Consider the following 24,656-nt stretch of genomic DNA (forward strand, 5'->3'; position numbering starts at 1 on the left):
AAACCCATGGCCCGCAGCTTGCTCAGGCAGGCGGGCACAGGCACCCCGAGATCTGGAAACACTGGTAACAGCGGTTTCGGCGCAGGGCCGCCCCCTCCTGGCCACCAGGGGAACATCCACCCCAGGCACTCCCAGGGGGTCAGGGCAAGTCCCCGCCGTCTCGGGACTCCCATGTCAGGTCAAGGAACTCACGAGCCAGTCTGGGTGCCAGCAGAGAGCACTGCGGAGCCGAGGGTGGCCAAGTGAGAAGGGGGGGGGGGTGCTGGGACACCTATCCGTCTGTTCGGGGCTCCCCATCCTCTGTTCCCCTCCTGCAGGGTAACTGGGGCTCAACCGGGCTTTCGCCAGGGCTGGGTGTGGGGCTGTGACCTTGACCCAAGCAGAATGGACCCCCTGTAGTTTTTCAGGGTCCCCCAGATGCTCCAAGGGGAGACCCCCACAATGGCTTTACCTCCCAGGCCAGTCCCTTGCCTGCAGCCCCTCAGCCTCGGCTGACATTGGCCCCCAGGCCTCCCCAATACCACCTCCCCCAGGTTGCAGGCAGGGTCTGTCTCTAGCCAGGCCTCGGGGTGCTGGGGGAGTCTGGAGAGGCGGGGTGGGGGCAGCGGCGCGGGACAGCTGGCCTGTGTCCCCACACTGGGCCCGGGGCCCAGCCAAGGAGGCGGGGGCCTGGCCACTCAGGCCTTGGCTGGGGCTGGGAGTTTTGGCCGGGCTGCCGGGGCCCTCCCCGCTGCTTCCTCTCCCGAGGGTTGTCCTGGCAGGGGCCCCCCTTGCACTTTCTGGCGGGAACGGGGCCAGCAGCAAGAGAACAGCCACAGAGGGAAAGAGGGAGAGATGGGGGGAAACTGTGTGTGTGTGTTTGTGTGTGTGCGTTTTAAGGGAAAAAGCCCACAGGCCAGGCAGACCTAGCCTGGGAGGCTTGTGAGCCTTTCGTAATTGCCCCCTCCCGCGGCCCCCTCCCCCAGGCCTCCCCTTTCTCCCGCCCTCCCGCCCGCCCTCTCTCCCTCCCTCCTTCCCTCGCAGCCGACGAGGCAGCAATTACGCTTTGGGGATAAAACGAGGCGCAGAGAGCCGGCTGGGGCATTTCTCCCCGAGATGGCGGGTCTGACAGCTGCAGCCCCGAGGCCGGGAGTCGTCCTGCTCCTGCTGGCCACCCTCCACCCCTCGCAGCCCGGAGGTAAGGGCCCTCGCCCCTGTCCCCGCGTCTCTCCTGCAGCCCTCAGGCCGGGTGGCTGCACCACCGAGATGGGGGGCGGGCAGACAGGTGCCCGGAGCCCAGGAAGAGCCCTGCAGCCCCGGGGATCCTGCAGGGGGGTCCCAGGCTGGAGCCCCTCAGCCCCTGGACCCTCGGAGCTGCCTCTCCTGGGGCCAGCTCTGTGCTGAGACAGAACTTGTCCAGCAGACGCCCGTGGCAGGGTCCCATCGGGTCTGTGGCGCAGGCGGTTTGTCCACCCCCGGGGACCCGGCTGGGGGTACCACAGGCAAAACCAGGGGACCTGGGTTTGAGTCCGGCTCAGTCGTAAGCAAGCTGAGTGACCCCAGCAGGGTTTCTTGTCCCCTGGGAAGTCAGGGTCCCCCTGGGGAGGAGGCCACAGTTAACAGGTCTGCGGGTTAGCTAGCTGGGGTGTGGTCGGCCCCTGGGGAGGATGGCTGGGGCTCCTGACTGAGTGTTGTGAGCGAGTGTGCGTGAATGAGTGTTGCATGTGTGTGCCGGTGTGTATGCGCCCGAATACATCACTGAATGGGGGGCGGGGTCTGGGAGGGTACGGACAGCCGTCACAGGTCCACCAGGGGCCGGCGTGGGGAGGAGGTGATGAGGTCCGTGCAGGTGCCTGTTTGCATGTGCAGAAGTCCGGCCCCCGACAGGCATGTATGCACGGATGTCAGATTACTGCTCTGGTGTCCAGGCATGATGCTGGGGGCAGATTGTCATCGTGTGTGTGTGTGTGTGCGCGCGCACGCACACATGCGTGCATGATGGAGCGCGTGCATGATGGAGCACAGTCAAGGACAGGGTCGCTGGGCAAGGTGGCAGAAGCAGCTGTGGGCCTCGGGAGTGGTGCTGGAGCACCCGTGGTGTGCCCTGCCCCGGGCTTAGCTGGTTTTCGGGTCTGAGGATGTCATCTGGGTGTGGCTGTGAGGCACGAGGGGCCTTGGGAGTGGCCAGCTGGGGAACACTGAAGGTGCATCCCGGCCACGGGGAGAGAGGTCCAGCTCATGAGCCATTTGGTGGAGCAGACTGGGTGGGGTCTGCTCCCCGTGGGAGTCCTCCTTCCATGAGAACCAGACCTTGAGTTGGGGGGGGGGGGTGGGGACGGGGGGTGGGCAGGGCCAGCCTGCAGCGCTGTAGCGGGGGGACTAGGCGGGAGCAGCAGCTGTTTCCGTGAGATTGACCGGCTGGGCAGGACTGCTGGGAGCAGGGCTTCCTCTGCAGGAGTCAGCTCCTGGGCCGGGAAGAGGCTTAGGGATGTGGGCACCAGCGGGTGGGGCCTGGTGGGGGGATGCCCAAGAGCAGCAGTCCCAGGCCTGTCTAAACCTCCCCACCCCCAGGTGTGGTCCCCCAACACCTGACCACCTCCTCTTCTCAGATAGCGCTTCGCTTAGAACATGGCATTTATTCCTTATGGAAACCCTGAGAGTTGGAGAATTGTTATCTTCCCCTTACAAACGGAAAACTGAGGTTCAGACAGGCAGCCCTGGGGGTTGGGATCAGTCAATTCTCTGCCCTGGTCTGAAGGATGAGCAGGGACAGAGTGGGGGGTGCAAGCTAATAAGCAATATTTGGGAAGGGGTAGGCACTGGTGCCGAGTCCTGCAAGAGATCTTGCCTCGAACATTCTCCTTATATCTTGGTGACACTGGTAATGCTCAGCTCGCCTGGTCCTTTGCAAAGATAAATCTCAGCTCTGTCCAAGCAGCAGGAGTAGTTGGGTCCAAATAAGGGGCATGTGGATTGATGAGGTTGCCTGGAGTTTGTGCACAGAGCCTACCAAAGTTGGGAGAGGTTCAGGGAGAGAAGGGATCTCAACCACACACACTCATGCACACTCACGCAAATGCCCACACACACACATGCACAGTGCCACCTGGCTGTGCTAGGGTATCCCAGGACCCCTTGCCTCAAATTCCCCAGCTCCAAGTGGAAGTAAGAATGTGGGTTTCCCTAGGAGACTTTGTGAAATAAAGGGTTAAATGAACCCACCCAGGATGGGTCAAAAGGAGCTTTGAGGGAGGTGCAATGATGGTTCGATTCCTGGAGCCTGCCCATGCAAAAAAAAGTAGCTTTGAGGATGAGCTGCCCCAAATCCCCAAATTGTTTAAAGAGAGAGAGAAAATAAATAAGAAAAGGATAATTCACTCTCCATCCCCCAGAAGTATTATTAGCTTCTTTTTTTTTTCTCCCTGGTTCGAGACCCTTCGACGGTCTGGAGCAGGGGTTCTCAACCCTGGCTGTGTGTTAAAATGTCCTGGGGAACTTTAAACAGTTCTAATGCCAGGGTCCCACCCCAGATCTCCTCCTTTATTTTTGGTCTGGGGTGGGGCCTGGGCCTGGGGTTGTTTTAAAAGCTCCCCAGGTGACTCTGATGTGTTGCCAGGACTGCAAATGTCTGGGTTGAGGTGGCCCTGCGGTCTGCATTAGCTGAAGTTGCCAGAGGACGGCCAGCACGCCCTGGGGAGGGGCAGGGGGCAGGGACAGCATCACCCACTTGGAGGACAGATTGTTTTTTGAAAATCCCTTGGCAGCCCTTCTGCATGCAAACAGCAAGTGGCTTCATGCGGCCTTATCTGCTCCCCAAAGCCGGCCCCCTGGACTTTGGCTTGGCACCACCCCTTGCCAAGGCCCGCTGGCCCGCGGCTTGCTCCCAAACAGCCTGCTCCCAGGTCTTTGAACCTGGATCCCGGCGCCTGGGCAGAAGGCCCTGTGGGTGATGGGGTCAGCTGTGGGTTCCTGGACCAGACACTTCATCTCTCTGGCTCTTGGTTTTTCTGGCTGTAAAATGGGAAGAAACTTCCCAACCCTATTGATCTCTTAGGAGGGGTGGGAGGCTTCAGTCATATGATGTCTGCAAAAAAGAGTGTCAAAGGCGGACAACGGGAATTTTTTGCACCATTCTCTTCTTTAGAATGTGCCCACTTGGGCTGATTGATCTTTGTAATCAGGCCACATTTATGACGCTTGATTTAATGCCATGTTTTGTCTAGTGGGAGGCAGGTGATGTGTGAACAGATAGGCAGTGATGGAGGAAGAGAAAGGACTGAGGGAAGAGGGGTCCCAGGGCTTCAGAACGGAAGCGACATCTGAGTTACGGGGGCTGTCAGTGTGTGAGAGGTGAGGCTGTGGGGCTCGGGAGACCGGTGAGCAGATTCGATCTCCAAAGGAGGATGACCTCTTCGATGGGTAAGAGTAGTAATGATTTTCCTGTCACTGGAGGCATGCAAGCAGGTTGGCGGGCGTTCCAGCCCAGACTAGGAGACTATTATGATCCCTGAGATTCTAGGATCAAGATTCTAACATGCAAGAGGCAAGTTCCACCCTGGGCTAGTTGGTGGAACAAGCCAAACCCACATAAAACAAGAGGAGCACGCCCCAGACAAGCCGGACAGGCGCAGGCTCAGAAAAAAGCGGGAGGAGAATTCCAGCTGAGTCTTCATGGAAGGGCAGGATTTGGAGAGGGGAGAGGGCATTCCTGGCAGACGGGACTGCTCAGACCGAGGAATGGAGGGGGAAGAAGGAGGGCCTGTTGCAGCCCTTGAAGAGAGGCAGATCCTTTGCGCCCACTAAATCGTCTCCATTTCCCAGTGCAGCCGGGACCAAAACCTCCAGCTTCCCGGGCTGTCGTGGCTCAGGCACGGAGCTTGCAAATGCTGCTGGGATGGGGGTGGAGAATGAGAAGAAGAGAGCTGGGAAAGGCCAGGAAAGCCGGGAGAGACAGGCAGGGACTGGGGAGAAGGAAAGCAGAGGAGGAGCTGGCTGGCCTGGAAGGTCCCAGCCACAGACAGGGTGTGGGAGGCGAAACCCCAGGAGAGAGGAAGCAAGGCCTCAGCCAGACCAGAGGGGAGACCCCAGCAGAGAAAAACCCTAGGGCGGGCGGGGGTGCTACACATCACACCCAGACATGCCCCGCAGCCAGCATCCCTGCCTCCTCTCTTCCTAATCCACCCATCGTCTGTGAGCAACTCCTGTACACCTGGCTCCGGCCCATGAACTATGCGGTGAGGTAGGAAAGAGTAGGGACAGAGGGTCACCATCATTTTCTTGAGCAATTACTATGTGCCACACCCAGGACAGGGCCAGGTCTCCCATCTGAACCCTTTCACGACTAGCAGCAACCTGGTGAGGCAGTGATTAGCAGCCCCACTTTGCTAAAAAGGAAACCGAGGCTTGGAGAGGTAAGTGACTTGGCCAAGGTCACACAGCGAAGCCGGGATTCGAAGCCAGATGGGTTTTGTCCTGGACCTCTTGCTCTTTCCACCCACCCACTTCACTGCTCCCTGCAGTCTGCTCTGGACCCAGAGAGCAGAGCAGAAGTGAGAGGGGACCGTGTGGAAGGAGGGAGAGAAAGGAGAGGACAGACAGGACGGAGAGAAGCTGAAGCAAAGAAAGACCCGGAGTGCAACAGAGAAAGACACATAAGAGAAAGCTTTCAGAGCCAGAGAAGGCATCAAAGCCCCAGGGTAGGCCACGTGGGCACTTGGCCTCCGATGACAGGCCTGGAGCGTGCATTCCCAGCAAGCCCAGCCCCCTGGACCATGGCACTGAGCCCCCAAGGCTCTGACCAGATTGCTTGCAGGCTCTAGGCTTGGGATTGCGGTCCCTGGGGGGACACCAGACCCTGGGAAGGGGTGGTGCCCAGCCCTTGGCACAGATGGCCTTGCCAGCCGGCACCCTGCCCGCCCCCCCCCCCCCGGGTTGGGCTGGCAAGCCCAGCTCTGCAGCGTCACCAGGCCTCGGAAGCCAGATGTCTGGCCATGAGGCCTGCCCGGACACACGGCAGAGCCACCCAGCACTGCCCCTACCCATCAATCCCATTCTGGCCCCCTAAGACTCCCCAGGCCCTTTCAGCAGTGGTGGTGCCAGAGCTCCTGCTGGGGCCTTGGCAAGGTAACCAAGACCTTGGGGCAGGGCCCGTTCTGGGATGGCTCTGTTGCCATGACTACAGACCTTGGTCTGCAGCAATTTGCCCCAGTGAGTACATGCCTGGTCCGTAGGGACTGAACCCGTGATCTTGGCCCAGGCAATATCCCCTGGCCCTGGCCAGGGAATTGGCTTTTCCTTAGGAAACTATTTGCTTTGCTCATTCACAGTGTCCCCCTCTGGGCCCTGGCATCTCCTAAGACAGTCCTGGGTCCCGATAACCAGAGCCCCACCCAAATGCCGCTGCCCTGTGCCAACCTCACGTTGGCCTAGCAGTGTGGGAACGGCTGCGTTTTTGCTGTTCCTCGCTGCCACAGCTGTGCCTCCACCCCACAGCTCCATCCTCTGTGCAGGCCGCTCAGAGCGGGGATTGTTGGCAGCCCGGGCAGAGGTGCTGGGACCCGGTCCCGGGCCGGCCCCTCTCCCTGGACGCTGGCCATGCCTCCAAGGAGGACCAGGTAACACATCCTTCCATCCAGGAGATGGGCCCGCATGGGAAGCCTGGCTCCATCCCTTTGTGGCTGTGTGACCCCAGGAAAACCCCTTCCCCTCTCTGAGCCTCGGACTTCCCATCTATTAAAATGAAGAGAGGAATCCCTGCCTGTCCAGCCTCACAGGGCCACTTTGGGGAGTGAGAATGAGACAATGCTTTGTAAACAGCCACTGCCATGTTACCATTGCCAGCATTAGCATCAGGTTTGCATCCGTCCCTGTTAACGGAAGAGTCTACATGCTTCTTTCCAGGGGTCCCAGGGGCTATTCCTGGTGCGGTTCCCGGAGGAGTCTTTTACCCAGGTAATGTACAGAAAACATCCCTCCTCCCAGATAAGGGAGACCAATGCTGTTCTTAAGAGATGCACATTTTAGCGCCACCGAAAGGAAAGCTGACACACTTATCGCACGGGGCCCACAGTCATTCCCAGTTGAAAATGCAATTTACACGATCCTGTTTCCCAACGACTAATTTTCGGAATGATAGTGACATTTCCGGAAGGCTAAAACTCCACGCGTGTGAGTGGGGGGGGAAACGGGCGCATGCCTGCACGCTGCCGTCAGCAGGCCACCCCGTCTTTGGTCCATTAAGCCCACTTTTGGGAACTGATTCAAAGGAAATAACTCAAAAGAAGAGACTGCAAACCATCTGTGGCAAGAGTCACAGGCGTGCTTTCTGCAAAATGTAAAACAAGAAACCCACCTGGTCAGCGGGTGTAAGTAAGTAAACGATGGAATATAGTGCAGCTGGAAAAAGGATAACCGTGCCATCTCCATCTGTTATGCATTATGGCACAGTAGTTTTGAAGTCAAAATAACATAAAAGCAATGATGTACAGTAGGAGACTGGGACCCCCTCCTCCCCCCCAAAAAAAAGAAAATGGGCAGGATGTTAGGGCAAAGCTTTTTTTGTTGTTGGGGTGTGGGGGGGTGAATGTCATTTCTTTTAATTTAGGAAAAAAAAGTATAAGGTTTTAAAGTTCACCAAAAAACTCAAAAGTAGCATTTTCAATACTTAAAAAAATATTAGGGTGTCCCAAATGCCAGTGGAAATGAGGGAAGCTACCCCTTCACCCTCTTCCCTTTGGCCAATGTGACAGATGAGGAAACTGAGGCTCACAGAGGTTAGGACACCCAAGGCCTTGTAGCGAGGCTGTCGTGGACTTGACTGTGGGGTGGGGGCTTGTCCGGAAGGGGTGCTGATGGGTCTCTCTCTCCACACAGGGGCTGGCCTCGGAGGCCTTGGAGTAGGAGGTGAGCTCAGAAACCAAACTCGGTTCCTACAGAAGGGGTCACCTCTCCCTGCTGGGCTTCCACCGGGTGCCCCTTAGCCCACACAAGGCCTCAGACCCCAGAACCCTAGAAGGCCCAAGCAGCAAGGGCCCCTTGTCTTATGGGCTCTTCCCCATGGGGAGAGACTTGCCCGAGAACCAGAACACACGGGCCTCCAAACCCCTTCCCCAGCTTCCCTCCCTGGTGGGCCCAGCCTCCTTTGGGTGGGTATCACCAGCCCCTGCTGAGGCTGAGAAACTCAGGTTTGGAGGGTGGGAACCTCCAATCGGGGGCAGAGGTGGGCTTACACACACACATACGCGTGTGCACACACACACACACACACACACACACACACACACACACACACACACACACACGGCGTGAGGGAAAGGGACCTCCCTGACAGCCCTTTAGGACCTGGGGCTGACATCCCACTGTGCCCTTCGCTCTGCCTGGGGGGGATAAACAGTAGGACTGGCGGGCCTGGGCTCCCCATTCACTGCCCTCTCTTCCCTCTGCAGCACTAGGGGCTGGAGGCAAACCACCTAAGCCAGGTAAGACGGAGGCCTCAGAGCACCAGGGCGGGGGCGGGGGTCAGAGGGAAGGGCCTGCAGAGCTGGGAACCCCTGAAAGTGGCCAGAGGGCAGGAGGAGGGAAGGGGTGGTCGGGTCCCTGGGCTTCCAGGGAAAGACGACAGGAGGCAGTTTGGTGTCCTCCCTTTGTGAAGAGCGTGCAGCACCTACCCTGCCTGTGCCCGGAGACCCATCTTCACATGGCCTTGGACACAGCCCTGGGGCTGCAGCAAAGGGTCCCGCCTGTAAACTGCACTCTGGGGCTCAGACTCCATCTCTATGGTCCCCTGACCCAAGACCAAGCCCCATCGAACCCCAGACCCGGACTTCCGACGGCCCAGACCTTGATGCCAGCTGAGCATTTATCTTGACCCCGGAGCCTAACTCCAAACTGAGCCTGACCCCAAGCCCTGACCCCAAGCACTGACCCTGGCTCCAAACTGAGCTCCTTTCCTGATCCCGGACCCCTTCCGGCTGTGTCCAGATCACGGAATTTTCCAGTGGGAAGGTGTGGCCCGCTCTTTCTTGGCCTTGCTTATGGGGCTCGGATCTGCTACCAGGATTCACCATCAGCTCAGAGGAATGCTCCCCCAGGAAAGAGGGGAGGGCGTGGTCGGATGAGGAGCAGGTGGAGGAAGTGGCATCCCTGTTCGGGTGTGACACACTCCACGTGCAGCCTTAGCAGCCCCCCTCCTGCACCATGTTGCCCTGTCTCAGAAGCCCTAGGCCCTGGGACACCGCTGGGACCAACAGCTCTTACGAAATCCTGATGTTTGATGATTCAAGTGCAAATGAATCTGCTAGAACCAATCCTGATGTTTGATGATTCAAGTGCAAATGAATCTGCTAGAACCAGCTTCCCCTTCCCTGGAAGCTCATCTGATTGTGAAACCCTGGGCTGGGGTCCAGACAAGGACATGGGCTGGAGTAGGGGGACAGGATGCTCAGGCCAGGGGGTTCCAGGGGGCTGCAAGACCAGGGAACGTTGGGACTCGCTGCTTATCCCAGCCAGGACGTCCCTCCTGCCTTCCTGGAGGGGCGAGGGACCTCCCTGGGGTCTTGCATCCTAGAGAGAATGCAGGGAGGGAGGAGGTCAGCGGGAGCAGAGCTTAGGAGGCGGGACCGTGCTTGTTCGAGAAGGCCCAATTTGTGAGATCTTGACCTCGAATTTGAGGGGGACTGACCCCCCCCCCCCCCCCCCCCCCGCCTCGGCAGCCTGGAATACAAGGCAGGTTGTGATTAAACATCTGAGGGAAGACTCAGGCAGCTCTAAGCAGATCCCGTGATGGGGAGTTGCTAAAGCGAAGGGTTTATAAAGTGAAAGCTTTAGGTTAGACTTCCAAAAGGACTTCCAGCTCAGGGTGAAGGAGCAGACCCAAAGCATAGGCAGAGCACTTCTTTCTGATGAAAAGGGCATTGTCCCCCAAGGCAGGGGACTGGATTCCATGACCTACCTGAGGCCCTCTTTCAGCCTCAGGATTCAGGTCACCAAAAGCTTTGGCCCGGCCACAGCAGCACCCCCATCCAGGCTGTGGGGACATCCGGGCCGGCCCGGGGGAAATGGAATGGGGCACAGGCAGCGTGTGTCATGCTTGGGAACAATTAATCCTTCAGCGCGTAGAGGGTGGGTGGCCTGGCAGCTGCCCCCCGTGGGCCGCGGCAGGCGGAGGGCAGGCCTGAGCTGGGTTCTGAGCACCAGCTGGAGGCCAGCCGCCCACCCAAGGGGGGCAAGGGCAAGGGCAGGAAGGAGCAGGGAGCACCTACTGGGTGCCTTGGCAGGATGCACACACTTGGTGCTGTCTGTCCACAAGCTCACTGGCCTCAGGGAGGGAGGGGACATAAGGCCATGCCTAACAGGGAACCAGAGCTCCCAAAAGGGAAGCAACTTGCTCATATACCCAGAGAGTAAATAGGGGCAAAAGAATTCAAACCTAGACCTCTCTGAGTCTGGGAAGCAGTGGGTCAGGCCTGTCAGGCCCTGACCTCCCAGCTGTGGTCAGCAACTCACCCTGTTCTCCTCCTTTCCAGGTGCTGGACTCTTTGGAGGATTTGGGGCAGGTAAGTCCAAAGGCCCTTCCCTGCCTCAGCAGGTGGGCAGTCAGGATGGAGCTGCTCATGCCAGAGGGCAGCCCTGGGTCCAGAATAGTCCAGGGTGGGAGGGTGAGAAAGGGCAGAAGACTGCAGAGGGGCTACCTACCCACCCCCACCCCACCCCCACGCCCCACCACCCCAACCTCATCTCATTTCCTTTTCAGTCCCATCCTCTGTTCCCAAAGCCTCTGTGGACAGGAAAGGACTAAGTGTGTCCTCTGCCCTCTTGTCACTGAGGAAACAAGACAGGCTGGAGAGGAGCTGCTGACAGAGCTGGGGAGGGGCAGGGCCTGCAATGCTGGGAAGTGACCTGGGCAGGCCGGAGGCCTTGCCTGATCACCACATCACCCCCACCCGGAAGGCAGACCCTGAGTTAGAGACAGACTGAGTTCCAGATGGGTCCAGGGTACACGTGTAGGAGGTGGGGTGGGGGGGGGCACACCAAGTGGAGGCCAGGTAATCCCTCCCTACCAGAGCTCAGCAAGCCCCCATGTGCAGATCCGTCCCCAGGGAGGGTTTGCCCCTGGGGCCTGGGACCTTGCCAGGCCAGAGCTGGTGCTCGTAGGAAAGATTTTTACATAATTGGAAACAAACCCGGCACAGTTGTGAAGTCCAACCTGATTGCCCATCGGCAGGGCCAAGGCCATGGAATGTCTCCTGGAGGGGGAGAAGGAGCGAGTGGGCCCAGATGTGGGAAGGAGAGAGCCAGAGGAGCCCATTTAGCTTCTCATAAACATTTTAGTGTCAGTCTGCGAGCAGGCAGGCTCCTGGAGTGCAAGGCAGGCTGACGGTCAGACAGACAGATGGTCTGGCCGAGGGGCTCCCAGATAAAGGGGAAGGGAAATGGGTCCAGGGACACCCACAAGGAAGCAGAAGAGAGGCCTGGGGTGGGAGCTGGCAGTGGGCACGGGCAGGCCCTGGCCTGGGTGGGGTCTTGGCTCGCAGACTGTGATCTGGGCCGGACCCCTGCAGAGAGCCCAGCCATGGCTACTGGGAGCGTGGCAGGGGAAGCAGTTGACATAGAGCCATTGTCACTGCACAGGGGATGCTGCCCTATCAGGACTGGAACCTGGGTACCAAAAGTCGAGTCCAGCCAGCCTGAGTGGCCCCCACGCTGGCCACAGCACTGCCAGGTCCCTGCCCCCTCCACCCAGCTGATACCCTTCCCACCCAGGAGCGATGCCTACCCATCAGGCCCCCCCTCACCCATCTCTCTGTCTCCTTCTCCCCACAGCGCCTGGAGGGCTCGCAGGCGCTGGTCCTGGGGCAGGTTAGTCTTTTCTTTTCTTTTGGTTCATAATTTTTCATGCAAATTCCATGCACAAAAATGACATGTTCCAGTGTTGCCCGTGCATCATATGCACCCTTAAAAACTAGCTTATGAACCTAGGTCAAGAAGGACTCATTTGAAACTAATAACAGAATAATAAAAGTTGGGGGCGTTAATGGTGATTGGCGAGACGCAGTGAACAGCTCGCCTCCCCCGACTTCTCCATGTCCTAGCTCCCTTTAAATGATAGAAAAACATTGATCTGAAGAAAGAAGAGATCATTTCCATGGGGAGGGGAGGGAGGAAACGAGATGAGGGAGGGCCATCCAGGGGGGCACTTTGTGCTCTTTGTGATGTCGCGTTTCTCAGGCTGGGTGGCGGATGCGTGGAAAGGGCAGGCTCGTCTGGGGACACAGGCCAGAAGCCCCCGTCCCCCGGGGATCACAGCCATGTCCCCCGAGTCTTGAGCCACACCGAGGGCATCTGCCCAGCCGGGAGGGCAGGCAGGGTACAGGCATGCCAGCCGGCACCCCGAGGGAAGCCTGTGTGCCAGGCACTGGGCTGGGCACAGCAGTGGAGGTGATACTGAGACCTGTCCTGTGCAGCTGGGGACCTGGTACGGTCACACACAGAGTGACGAGGGCTGAATGGAGGAAGCCCGGGGCCAAGGGAGCCCAGGGGAAGGGGTGGGGGGGTCATTTAACTCAGCGGGGTCCAAGGGGACGCTTCCTGGAGGAGGGGGGTGTGGACGTGTGATCCTGAAGATGCAAGCCGCCCTGCGAGGCCGAGTGTGCAGAATCACGCACGCTGACACCCAAGACCAAACCCAAGTCCCAGTGAACAGCGAATCCTGCAAAGAGCGGAAGGGCCTGGATGCTTTCCTGGGGTGGGCAGGCCTCGTGGAGCCGGGACTTAGGAGGCTCCCCAGGTTTGGCGGCTCAGGACCTCACCCCACCCTCTCCCCCGCAGGGCTCGGTGCCTACCCGGGGGCCCTGGTGCCCGGCGGAGTCGCTGGTGCTGCTGCAGCTGCAGCCGCAGCCTACAAGGCCGCCAAGGCTGGTGAGTGTGCCCCTGGGGACACGCCGTAAACCCTCAGGCTGCCGCGGTCCCTCCCCCTGCAAAGAACATCCATTCCTGGTGGGCGGGTAGGTGGGGTCCGACTTACTGAGGCCGGGGGGAGGGGGGGAAGCAAATGAGCTGCGCCCAAGTCTCACCGTGAGCGGGTGGCAGGGCCCGACCTCCAGGCGGGGCCCTCGTCGTGCAGCCCAGGGTCCTCCACCTCCTGCCTGCTCCTCGCGTGACTGCTCCCGCTCTGGGTCTGCAGGGGCTGGGCTTGGCGGGGTCGGCGGTGTTGGCGGTGTTGGCGGTGTCGGTGGCCTAGGCGGCTTAGGAGTGTCTACAGGTATGGTGGCGGGACCCGAGCCGCAGGGGACGGCTGCAGGTGGGGCAGGAGCCAACTCTGACATGGCCCCCTTCCATGCCAGGTGTGGCGGTGCCTCAGCCCGGAGCAGCAGTCGGAGCCGCAGGGAAGCCTGGGAAAGTGCCTGGTCAGTGTGCGGTCCCTGGGGCTGGGGGACAGAGGTCAAGGAGGGGCAGAGGTCCCACCTCCGCCCTGGGGGATGAAGGTCTGGTGTTGGTGCAAGACAAGAGGGATGCAGGCTGGAGCAGAAAGAGATCTCAGAGACAGGCTCTATGTCAGGCTTTCAGGTGACAAGTGGGGAAACTGAGGCTCAGAGCACAGAGCCAGTGCCGAAGGGCCTGCAGCTAGTGGTGGCAGAGCTGGGATGGACCAGGGGAGCTTCCCCAACTCCCATTTGGCGCCTGCACCAAGCCCTTTAGGAAGTGACTTCAGGTTAAACAATAGCCTGTCTGAGTCCTCCCAGCAGGGAGGGAACATCTGGAGGCCATTAGGCCAGAGGTGGGCTGGGCCTGCCACGCTGTGGACACAGTCTGTCCTTGGGAGCCCGGGACCTGCCTGGGTGGGAAGGTCTGGGGATGGTTTCCCTGGAGCCCAGATGCTGCTCATGACTCCTCCATCTCTTTTTGGCCACAGGTGTGGGACTGCCAGGTGTGTACCCAGGTGGAGTGCTCCCAGGTACAGGTGAGGACCGGGAGGGGAAGGGGTGCCCTAGGGGAAGAACCCCAGCCCCCAGGGCCTCTTGGCTCCCCCCCAAGCAGAGGGCACCAAAGGCCTTAGGTCACTCACAGCTCAGGCTAACGGATGTGGGGTCAGCCAGCTCCCTGCCGCCCCACCCTGACCCCAGTCCCTGCCCTTTGCCACAGCCGGAGGCAGGCTCCCAAGGACACGCTGTGTCCACAGCGGGGTCAGCTGTTTCCCAAAAGCTGTGAGTCACCAGGGGGCCCGCCCTGCACATCCGCCCTGCAGGAGGCCCCTCAGAGCTGCCCCCCCTCCCCCTCCTTTCCCTGTCAGGGCTGCCCAACCTGTGACCTCCTGAATTCCCCCAAAAGCCCAGACTCAGGCTGCTCTGCAGGATTCGCCGAGGCAGTACCCAGCCCGGGAAGATGGGCGAGGGGGGGGAGGGGGGGAGGGGCACCCTCCCTGGCAAGGACAGCTTCAGGTCCGAGCCTTGAAGGGACAGCAAGTGATGGCACTAAAAGCACACCCCTCATCTCTAGCTCCCCACTTTACAAACTGCTGTGCCTCCCTTTGCCTTCCCTGGTGAGGTGGTCGGTACAGATTGTAATTGATTGCATCAGTTTTGCAATAAGGCCAACTGAGGCACAAGCTCAAGGGTCTAGGAAATGGGATGAAAACTCAGATCTGGTCTTGGGGGGACACCAGCAAGGAAGGACGCGGTCCACTGGGTCTTTCCTCACCCCCACCCCCACCGCAGCCCCTGGCCTGGGCCGGGCACTGCAGTTGGGGTGCTGACAGTTCAGCTGGGAGACCCAGGGAGGAGGACAGCCTGCCTTCCTGTCCTCACTGCCGCACCCCTCTCTGCCCCCCCCCCCCAGGAGCTCGGTTCCCAGGTGTGGGGGTGCTCCCGGGGGTTCCCACCGGGACCGGAGTCAAGGCCAAGCCAGGTATGCGGCCGGCCCAGGCAGGGCCACCTGGTGGGACTCCCCACTCACCCTCAGGCCCTGCCGGCTCCTCCCTCTGGCCTGGGTGGGAGTGGGCAGCCTGGGCTCGGGACCCTCCAGGTGAGCACCCCTTGTGCCCCAGCCACCTGGCTGAGATGGGCAGTGTACGCTGAGAAATCCCAGCATGTATGGAGGCAGGCATGGGCCAGGGAGTTCAAGGCAGGGCCAGCCTCTGCTCGGGCCGGCTTCCCCCCTCCCCTGAAGTGCTGTAGGGCTTCAGCCAGAGGCGCCTCTGCGCCCTGCTCCCCGGGTTGCTAGGGCTGCAGTGACAGCTCCTTGTCACGGCAGGTGGTGGCAGAGCCTTTGCAGGAATCCCAGGTGAGCCAAGGCGGGGCCTCCACCACCCCGGAAGACTCAGCAAGGCCGCCAGCCAGCCAGGCAGGGGCTCTCACCCTGCGAGGGGCTGAAATTCCCCAAGGCCTGCCAAGCTGCCCTCATGCCTACTGCTCCAGGCCTTGGTTTAGCTTCAGCACCAACTTGCATTGGGTCGCAGGCCCAGCCCTCCTGGACCCCCAGCTCCTCATCTGCAGCCCACGTGGTGCCAGGGCTCCAGGCCCAACCTGTCACGCTGCAGCCCAGGCCCCAGGGGCTTCCAGGAGGAGGTGGCCTGTCCTCAGGACACACGCAGCTGATCTATAACCCGGAAGCAGGGAGAGCGGGACCTTCTATCCAGGGTGGTTTCCAGGTGCAGTGGGGAGCGTGCTCTGGCTGAGGCAGAAAGAGGAGTGAGAGGCTCGGGGCAGAGGCGGGGGCCCCGAGGAGGCCCTTGGGTGCTGACCCAAGGTGCAGGAGCCCGACATTGCTCTCTTTGTTCCTACAGGGATTGGCGCTTTTGCAGGCCAACAGCCTGGAGTGCCACTGGGGTACCCCATCAAGGCACCCAAGCTGCCAGGTAGGTCAGGGGGAGGGCTCAAAAAGCACAACTTCTTGGGCCTCACTGCTAAGAACTCAGCCTGAAGGGGGACTTGTTTGGCCACGGATGTGACTGGTGGGGGGCAGGGGGTGTGGGGCGGGGACTTGGGAACCTGGGGTATCGAGGCCCACTCCCAATCACCAACTAAGGAAACCAGGCAGCCCTGCAGGTGTGGAACTCACACCCACACCCACACACACCCACAGATGCATGTGTTTACATATATTCACACGTGCACATGCACATGTATGCTGAACAAAGATGAGTGCATGCCCACAGTGCACACGTACAAATGCACACTCTGAGATGCACGTGCACCGAGACCCATAACCCGAATGGAAGCCACATGTGTTGTTGCTAAAAAACCCCGTTCCTGGGAAGGAGCCCTCTGACATCAGCCACCCCAGCAGCTCAGACAATGAGATGTTTCCTGGTTGGGTAAAGGAGATACTCTGACTCTAGCGCTACAGCCAGGCCTGGATTTATAGAGAGGTGGACATCCTAATTTATAGGGGGCAGAACTGTGCACAGCCTCCTCTGCCCAGGGCCTCTGCTCTCCTGAGTGCCTCTGTGAACCCCTCAGGGCCTTTAGAGGCTCAGGCTTTGGCACCTATGAGGGTAGGTCCGTCCACTGGGGTCAGACGGGGTCCAGCAAACCATGGGGCTGCTATGGGGCCCTATGACCCTTGAGCCCACCCTGCCCTCTCCACAGGTGGCTATGGGCTACCCTACAGTACTGGAAAACTGCCCTATGGTAAGTAAAGGCCTCTAGTTCTTTCCAGGCCTGAACTCAGGAGAACACCTAGCTGGCGGCAGGGTGAATCCTGGGTCCGGGAATACCCTAAAGAAAACACATGGGATTGGACTCAGACAGCCTGGGTGTCTGGCCTATCCCTTCCACTTACCATGAGGCCTTGGGGTAATCATTTTCTTCTCTGAGTCCCCGTGTACTCATCTGTAAAACAGGAATAACAATCAATGTCTGGCTGTAAAATGCCACATGTATGTCCGTATTGCTATAGCTCTGGCTGGGGGTGACAGGGTGGGGACTCCAGGCAGCTGGGGGGAGGACAGCAGCAGTGAGATTTGCATGGATGACCTTGAGCCTCCTGGGTTTGCAGGCTATGGGCCTGGAGGAGTGGCTGGTGCAGCGGGCAAGGCTGGCTACCCGACAGGGACAGGTACGGAGAGACTTAACCCACCTGCAGCTGAGGGGCACTAATCACCAAGGCTGCAGGGCCCTTGGGCTGGCCAGAGCCCACCCTCCATCCAGACTCCCATCTGAGCCTGGAGAAGGACCCTGGATGGAGGCAGCTCTGTCAACCTCAGCTTGCTATGACACTTCCTTCCCACACCCTTAGGTGAATGGGTTGATTCTCTTGGGGCTAGGAAGGGGGAGGCTCTGGAGCTGCTGGAGCCCAGTTTTCCAAGTCTTCTCCCTCCCACCTCCCCCAGGGGTCGGCACCCAGGCTGCAGCAGCAGCGGCAGCTAAAGCAGCAAAATATGGTGAGTACCTCTGCAGCCCCCACCTGCCAAACCCCAGCCCCCTGACCTCTCCATCCCTGTTACCACTGAGATCCAGAGCCAACTTTTAAAGCACCAGCCACCCAGCCATCTTTCCATTAACCATCCATGCATCCACCCATCCATCCACCCACCCATATATCCACCCACCCATCCATCCGTCCATCCACCCACCCGTCCGCCCACCCATATATACACCCACTCACCCACACACCCATCCCCTCATCCATCCACCCCCACCCACCCACCCATCCATCCACCCATCCACCCATCCACCCATCCATCCACCCACCATTCCATCCAACCATCCATCCATCCATCCACCCACCCGTCCACCCACCCATACATCTACCCACTCACCCACCCACCCATCCACCCACCCATCCACCCATCCATCCACCCCATCTATCCACCCCTATCCACCCACCCATCCACCCATCCACCCATCCATCCACCCACCATTCCATCCAACCATCCATCCATCCATCCACCCACCCGTCCACCCACCCATACATCTACCCACTCACCCACCCACCCATCCACCCATCCATCCATCACAGAAACTGGCCACAGATAAGAGCTCTGTTGTGGGGTATAGGCACTATATAAGTCAGACTTGAGAAGAGGGAAGCATTATTTCTACCTGGGGAAAACCAGGAAAGGAAATCAGGAAGACTTCCAAAAGAAAGTGACGTTTGATTAAGACCTTGAAATACATATAGGGCTTGCCATGTGGTTGAAACAAGAAGGAGGAGCCCAGGCAGAGGGAATGGGTACCGTGGAGGCTAAAAAGTTCATTTGAGATGGTACCCATACAAGTTATGTATCAGTTTAATGGGTTCTATGAAGAGGTCAACTCGCTCTGCTAGCCCATGACCTCTGGGAGGTCACTGCTGCAGGTGTGGCGTGGCCTCCCTGGCTCTGTGTGTTGGACAGAGCGGGTGTCTGTTCCCCTGTCCCAGGGCAGCCCCCAGTTCAGGGTCAGACCGTGGGGGCTGAGGGTCTTCATGCCCAGCTGATGGGAGCACATCCTCGGGTCCTGGTGGGATAGGGATATGTCCTCAGCAGCCCCAGGAGGAAAGGAATGTGGGAAAGCACAAGCTGGAGGCCTGTCCCCTGCAGGACAGCCTGCACACTGTCTGTCCTCTGAACACAGAGGCTCCTTGGCTGGGCGGGGGCTGATGGACGGCTGGAATGTGGGAGTGGGAGAGCAGGCAGCCAGCGGCTGCCAGTGCCGGGCGGCCAGGACGCTTGGATTACAAACTTGGCCGCGTCTTCGGAACACAGGGAGAGGAAGCCTTGAACATTCCTACAGGGGCCCCTCTGGCCTGGGGAACAGCCGCTTGTGGTTTCTCAGTATGTGGCAGTGATTAGAATGGGATTTGTCTGAAAACATACAAGTTTCTTAATGTGTGTGTTGAAATGCACACTTTGGGGGTGAGTCAAGAAAGGGTGGGGTGGGGGACCTTTCCAAGCAGGCCCAGCTGGAGACTTCTGGGCCCCATTTCCGAATCGAGACGGCACTGGTTAAAACCTCGGCGTCCAAGCGGCCTTCCCGTCAGGGCGTTAGGAGGGGCGCCGGGAGCCACATCTGGGCTGTCTCCATCTCCGCAGGTGCTGCAGGGGGCGGAGTTCTCCCCGGTGTGGGTGTCGGAGGCGCCGGCATTCCTGGGATTGGTGGCATCGCAGGTAGTGCCTGTTCTGGTGGGGAGTGGGGATGTCGTTGAGAAACTGCAGGGAAAAAAACTTACCCCCTGTGCCTGTCTCTCCAGGGGTCGGGACTCCAGCTGCTGCTGCAAAGGCAGCTGCTAAGGCAGCCAAGTATGGTGAGTGTCCCCAGGGGTGAAGTCCCGGGGCTCCAGCCTGCCCCGGCCTCTGCATTGGCCTTGGAGAGCCCAGGCCTGTAAAGCTATATGGGCTTTGCCTTCACTTATCTGCAGCAGCGTCCCTACCCCTCCCCAGAGAATGATTAAATTATTGATGGCCACTACCACCTGTGCCCACCTCTCACTTGGCCCTGACCTCCTCTCCCAAGCAGGCTTCGTCATGCCTCCTGACCTCCTTGCCATGCATCCTTGCATGTCCCTCTGGCTGGAATAATGGCTCCACTGTTTCCCACTGATGGCCCAGCAGGGGAAAGAGGACCCGCGGAGCACCTGGCTCCTACCTCCTACCCCCAGGGCAGACCCCAGATGTCTGCAGCACCGACTGTCTAGGCACCCAGCCGACAAGAGTTTTGACTTCGCTTTAGAAATAGACCACGTCTTTCCCGTTCCTTGGGTCCAAAACCTTAGAGCTCTTTAGGGACTCATTGGGTTCCTCCCCATCTCTTCGATGAGTTGGATCCAGACAGGGGGAATGACAACTCACCTGTGGTCCTGCGCTCAGCACCTGTCACTCCCACACCTCCCAAAAGCCTCTGCCTTTGCAGGCCCTCTGAGGTTCCTGAAGTGTCTGGGCGAGGAGAACAATGCTTTTCCTTCCACAGGAGCTGCTGGAGGCTTAGTACCTGGACGGGGAGTAGTAGGCGTCCCAGGCGCAAAAGTCCCAGGTGTTGGAGTTCCAGGTGTTGGAGTTCCAGGTGTCGGAGTTCCAGGTGTCGGGGTTCCAGGTGTCGGGGTCCCAGGTGTCGGAGTTCCAGGTGTCGGAGTTCCAGGTGTTGGAGTTCCAGGTGTCGGAGTTCCAGGTGTTGGAGTTCCAGGTGTTGGGGTCCCAGGTGTTGGAGTTCCAGGTGTTGGGGTCCCAGGTGTTGGAGTTCCAGGTGTTGGGGTCCCAGGTGAGCTGGACTTGCTGGGTGTATATGTGTGTCTGCATGTAAGAGGAACATCGTGACTATTATCAAGGCCTTTGGATTCTCCCTAATACCTCTTTCATCTGTCCTCTTTTCTCTGTACACTCGGCCATGCCTCATCCTCTGTTCCTTGAACTATAATAACCTCCCAATTGGCTACAACCAGTATCATCTTCTTAAGTTCACCTTCTAACTGTCAGGGAGCTCCTGGAAGAAGGGACCATGTCTTTCAATCTCTTCGTTCCCAGTTCTTAGCTGAGTAGGTGCTCAGTAAATGGTGGATAGATGGTTGGGTAGGTGGATGAATGAATGCAAGGATGGATGCATGGATGGGCAAATGGACAACTGAGTGGATAGCTAAGTGGTCATGTAAATGAGTAGACAAGCTAATGAATGAGTGGGGGGATCGGTGGATGGATGGACAGATACAAAATGTGTGGCTAGATTAGGCAGATGGGTAAAAGGTGGATGGATAGATAAATGGGTAGATGGAAAGAAAGATGGATAGGCAGGTGGGGGGCTAGATAAACTAGAAGGATGGATGAATGGATGGATGGATAAGCACATGGTTGGATGAGCAGATGAATGGATGGGTGGGTAGAAGGATGAGAAGGCAAATGCACAATGGATGGTTGGGTAGATGGTTGGATAGATGGTTGGATGAGTGGATAGATGGGTGAACAAGCAGATAGATAGATGGGTGAATTGGTGGAAAGAGAGAAATGTGGTTGGGTAGGTGGATCAAGGTTCAAGGACAGCCAGACACATGGATAGACAGATGGGTGGGTCAGTGAGTGGATGAATGGTGGTTGGGTAGACAGACGGATAGATGGATGGATGGATGGATGGATGGATGGATGGATGGAGATAGGAATAGATACATAGATAAATGGATAACTCTTCGTTAGCTTGATAGATAAAAAGGAGATGGACCAGCAGACAGATAAATGGACAGAGGGATATGTATTGGACATCTCTCCTCCATTCTCTCCTTGATCTCTTCAGGGGCTGTGTCTCCAGCCGCAGCTAAAGCAGCCGCCAAAGCAGCCAAATACGGTTAGTACTGATAGCTCATCTTCACCTGGCCTGACCTTTAATTGCAGGAACTAAAGTATCCTCAGATACCTTCCACTCCCACTCCTACACTCTCAGAGGAGCTCAAGCTGGCTGGGGATGTGGAACGTACCCACAGGCTCCCCATCGCCACCAAAGGAGCCTTTCCCCAAGTGCTCAGAGAGGAGGGGGCTCAGGGGAGGGCTGAGTGAGGACAGCAAAAGGACCTCCGGGATGTCCGTCCTCCCTGGACTTGACTGGAGGAGGCTGGCCTGAGGCTTGTGTTCTCTTTCCCAGTTGGCCAGCATCCCTGAGGGCCCTCCCCAGCCTCTCCCATGCGGGCCTTTCCCTCTCGGTTCTCTTTCGTCTGCAGGGGCCAGAGGCGGAGTTGGCGTCGGAGGCATTCCCACTTTCGGGGTCGGTGCCGGGGCCTTTCCTGGTTACGGTGTTGGAGCTGGTGTTCCCGGCGCAGGCCTCACCCGTGAGCTTTGGTTCCTTCTGGGGAAGCCGGGGGAGAGGCAGTGGGGCTTCTCTTCCACCTAGGCAGGGGGAGCAGGGGAGCAGATTAGGCTGGGGAGGCATGGGGGAGAAGGCAGGGAGGGTCTGTAAGCACAGCCAGGCTGAGAGCCAGGCCAGGTATCAGAGGGTCTCTTCACTTCCCATTTTCTTACAGCTGCAGCCCAGGCAGCAGCGGCTGCAAAAGCCGCCAAGTTTGGTGAGTGTCCCTGCCAGGGCCTGTCCCCAAGCCCAGGGGCAATGCTCACCCTTGCCCTCCCCACTCCAGGCCTGCTCTCCCTTGGGTCCAGAAAGAGCAAAGGTTTCTCCTAGCTCAGAGCAAGTCCCCAGCATGAGGGCATAGCAAGCTCCCAGGGCTGCAAGCTTGCAGCTTCCTGACACCATCTTCCTAAGCCACATGGAGCTGTCCTGCCAGCTGCCCACTGTCAAAATGATGAGTCCCCTGCTGATCCCATCCCATCCCCCACCCCCACCAAACCAGTGAGTGAAGGTGCCCAGGCCACCATGCTGTTCCCCATACCCCCACCCACACCCCCATCAAGAGGAGGGCAGGGCTGGAATGCTGCTTACTTCCCCAGGTGCCGCAGGAGCAGGAGTCTTGGGAGGGCTGGTGCCAGGGGCCGGAGTAGTCCCAGGTGTGCCGGGCGTTGGAGGGGTGCCAGGTGAGCCGCGTCCGCGTCCCGGACTGTTCTGGATTGTTTCATGGAAGGGTTCCTGGAGTTGACCAAGATCAAACTGCATCATTTTACAGATAGGGGAACTGAGCCCAGAGGCGGGAAGGACAGAAAGTGATTCCCCAGCTGCAGTTGGGAAGGGAGAGTCTTCCAGGGGCTTTTAGTTTGCCAGGTGAAGGGGGCAAGCTGCCTCCCTGCCTGGGAAACGTGGGCTGGTTCGCTGTCGCTGTCGGTGCTGTGCTCTGCAGGGGACAGGGCGGGCTCATTGATTCCAGGGGCCTTTCTTAGGTGGGGGGACCTTGTCCCTCTTGCGTTCCCCTGGGCTCTTTCTCCTCCACCAGTCAGCAGCCAAAGGGAAGAGATTACGTTACAGTGAGATTAAGTTACAAATGCTCTTGGTTGTTTTTCCATGTCACAAGTTTTCTCTCCTGCATTCCTTTTTCCTGGGGTGGGGGGGCGGAGAATGTTCTTGCTGAGTTTCCCTTAAAAAAAAATGAACCATTTCCTCCAATAGGATAGAGGTATCATCAGGATATTTTTATTAACAGAGCCATAAGCAGAAAGTCACACAAATCTTGAGACTTAGATTAAGGAGAGGGTTATCACAATTCTGCCAACCGTATAGTTTTGGGGTCCTTCCATGGACCCAGAGTTAGGATTTCAGAGCCTCAGAGCTGCTTCTCAAAGGCCCAGGCAGGGAAGGAAGGGACTTGCCTGGTTCAGCTGGACCCCAGGTGCCGGCCCCAGCCGCTTCCCTTCATGGCTCCAGCGGAGGGAGGGAAAACAGGAGTGGGACTTCGGGGAGAAAGGACAATTAAACTAACCCGAGCTGCATCCTGGGAGGGATTTTTGCAGTAGGGGCTGGAGGAGAGTGTGGGAAAGGGGCACTCAGGATCTCTTCCCAATCCCTTCTCTGCCCCTCCCCAGGAGCAGGAACCCCAGCTGCTGAAGCCGCCAAAGCAGCCGCCAAAGCTGCCCAGTTTGGTACGTGCTCCCCCAACCCTCGGTCCTAGAGCACAGCCCTCTGGCCTCCCCTGCAGCGGGGCCTGGCAGCTGAGCACCCCTTGCCCTCCGGCCCCACCCCATCTTCCTCGTGAAGCACCTGGGGGATGCAGGGGAAGTCTCTGATTTGAAAAGCAAAGTGACTCCAGGCCGCAGTAAGCCCTCCGGGACCGGGCTCCCCGCCTTCCGTACGGCCCTTGCCACCCCCCAGTCCAGCAGGGCCTGCCCCATCCCAAACCTCATGCTGGGCCCTCTGGGACCCGGGGCGCCTGGAGGGACGGCAGTTGGCAAAGTTCCCCAGCCCTTGCCACACCTCAAGGGCCCGGCCACAGGTCCCCACACCTTCCTGAGCATGACAAATCGCAGGAGCCCGCTCATTGGGCCCCCTGGGTGCCAGGTCCTGGACCCAGAGTTCTGCACACCTTAGCTCTGAGGACCTGTGGGCAGCAAGGTCAGGTCAGAATCTCCAGGGCTGTCTCGGTGAGAGAACAACTTAACTTCAGGCCCGCAGACCCCCAAATTCACGCATGGGATACAGACCCTTTCTGAAAAGCTACCATCAGCGGAGGGAATCCTAACAGCAACCTTAGGAAACTGGTCTTATACTTCCCATTTTACAGATGTGGAAACTGAGGTTTCCAAGAGCTTACGTAACTTCCCCAAGGTCCTGCAGGTCCGACTGAGTCCCTTTACTGGGTAATTCTGTCTCCTTCACCTTCAGAAGTCTCCAGGGGTCCTTGTCCCTCAAAAGGAGAAGAACTCCTGGACCTGTCCCCCGCCTCCAATCAGGGCTCAGGAAATGGAGACTTTTTCCCATCAGCTTATCCATGCATGGGCTGGGGCAGGACCCTGCAGCTCCGGCCTCCCAGTCCAATACTCTTTCCGTCACTTTCTGTCATCTTTGGCGGGGACTCAGTTAAAGGCTAGCTCTTCTCACCTGCTGCAGGGATAGGTCCTGGGGTTGGCGTCGGACCCGGCGTTGGCGTCGGACCCGGCGTTGGCGTGGGACCCGGCGTTGGCGTCGGACCCGGCGTTGGCGTCGGACCCGGCGTTGGCGTCGGACCTGGTGTCGGTGTCATCCCCGGCGGCGTGGCAGGTGAGCTGCGTGGGCCCGAGGGTGCCTGAATCCTCTGCGACACCATCCCTGAACCCCTACCCCCTCCCTCCCTTCAGGAGCCCCGGATGCAGCCAAAGCCGCTGCCAAGGCGGCCGCCAAAGCCCAGTACCGTGAGTGCCCTGCCCGCTT

General features: G+C 58.9%; 1 protein-coding gene across 5 annotated transcripts in view; it reads left to right on the top strand.

Annotated features, from left to right (window-relative positions):
• Positions 1 to 1,001: 1,001 nt before the first annotated feature.
• ELN (elastin) overlaps positions 1,002 to 24,656 on the top strand; it is a 31,936-nt gene continuing 8,281 nt past the window's right edge. The window contains exons 1-24 of one of the 5 annotated variants that reach the window (XM_077140961.1): positions 1,002 to 1,177; positions 6,880 to 6,930; positions 7,852 to 7,881; positions 8,424 to 8,456; positions 11,800 to 11,835; positions 12,805 to 12,894; positions 13,160 to 13,237; positions 13,320 to 13,382; positions 13,889 to 13,936; positions 14,812 to 14,880; positions 15,758 to 15,829; positions 16,563 to 16,604; positions 16,972 to 17,031; positions 17,306 to 17,356; positions 18,989 to 19,063; positions 19,147 to 19,200; positions 19,863 to 20,150; positions 21,171 to 21,221; positions 21,592 to 21,699; positions 21,892 to 21,933; positions 22,313 to 22,396; positions 23,336 to 23,392; positions 24,357 to 24,506; positions 24,584 to 24,637. In XM_077140961.1, coding sequence (XP_076997076.1) covers positions 1,096 to 1,177; positions 6,880 to 6,930; positions 7,852 to 7,881; positions 8,424 to 8,456; positions 11,800 to 11,835; positions 12,805 to 12,894; positions 13,160 to 13,237; positions 13,320 to 13,382; positions 13,889 to 13,936; positions 14,812 to 14,880; positions 15,758 to 15,829; positions 16,563 to 16,604; positions 16,972 to 17,031; positions 17,306 to 17,356; positions 18,989 to 19,063; positions 19,147 to 19,200; positions 19,863 to 20,150; positions 21,171 to 21,221; positions 21,592 to 21,699; positions 21,892 to 21,933; positions 22,313 to 22,396; positions 23,336 to 23,392; positions 24,357 to 24,506; positions 24,584 to 24,637 — 1,768 coding nt within the window. In that variant the 5' untranslated portion in view covers positions 1,002 to 1,095. Of the gene's footprint in view, positions 1,178 to 6,879; positions 6,931 to 7,851; positions 7,882 to 8,423; positions 8,457 to 11,712; positions 11,836 to 12,804; positions 12,895 to 13,159; positions 13,238 to 13,319; positions 13,383 to 13,888; positions 13,937 to 14,811; positions 14,881 to 15,757; positions 15,830 to 16,562; positions 16,605 to 16,971; positions 17,032 to 17,305; positions 17,357 to 18,988; positions 19,064 to 19,146; positions 19,201 to 19,862; positions 20,151 to 21,170; positions 21,222 to 21,591; positions 21,700 to 21,891; positions 21,934 to 22,312; positions 22,397 to 23,335; positions 23,393 to 24,356; positions 24,507 to 24,583; positions 24,638 to 24,656 lie in introns of those variants that run through there. The other 4 variants (XM_077140958.1, XM_077140956.1, XM_077140959.1 and 1 more) reach the window with 4 other exon arrangements.

Source organism: Tamandua tetradactyla, chromosome 23, assembly GCF_023851605.1.
Source record: "Tamandua tetradactyla isolate mTamTet1 chromosome 23, mTamTet1.pri, whole genome shotgun sequence".
Classification (NCBI taxonomy): Eukaryota; Metazoa; Chordata; class Mammalia; order Pilosa; family Myrmecophagidae; genus Tamandua; species Tamandua tetradactyla.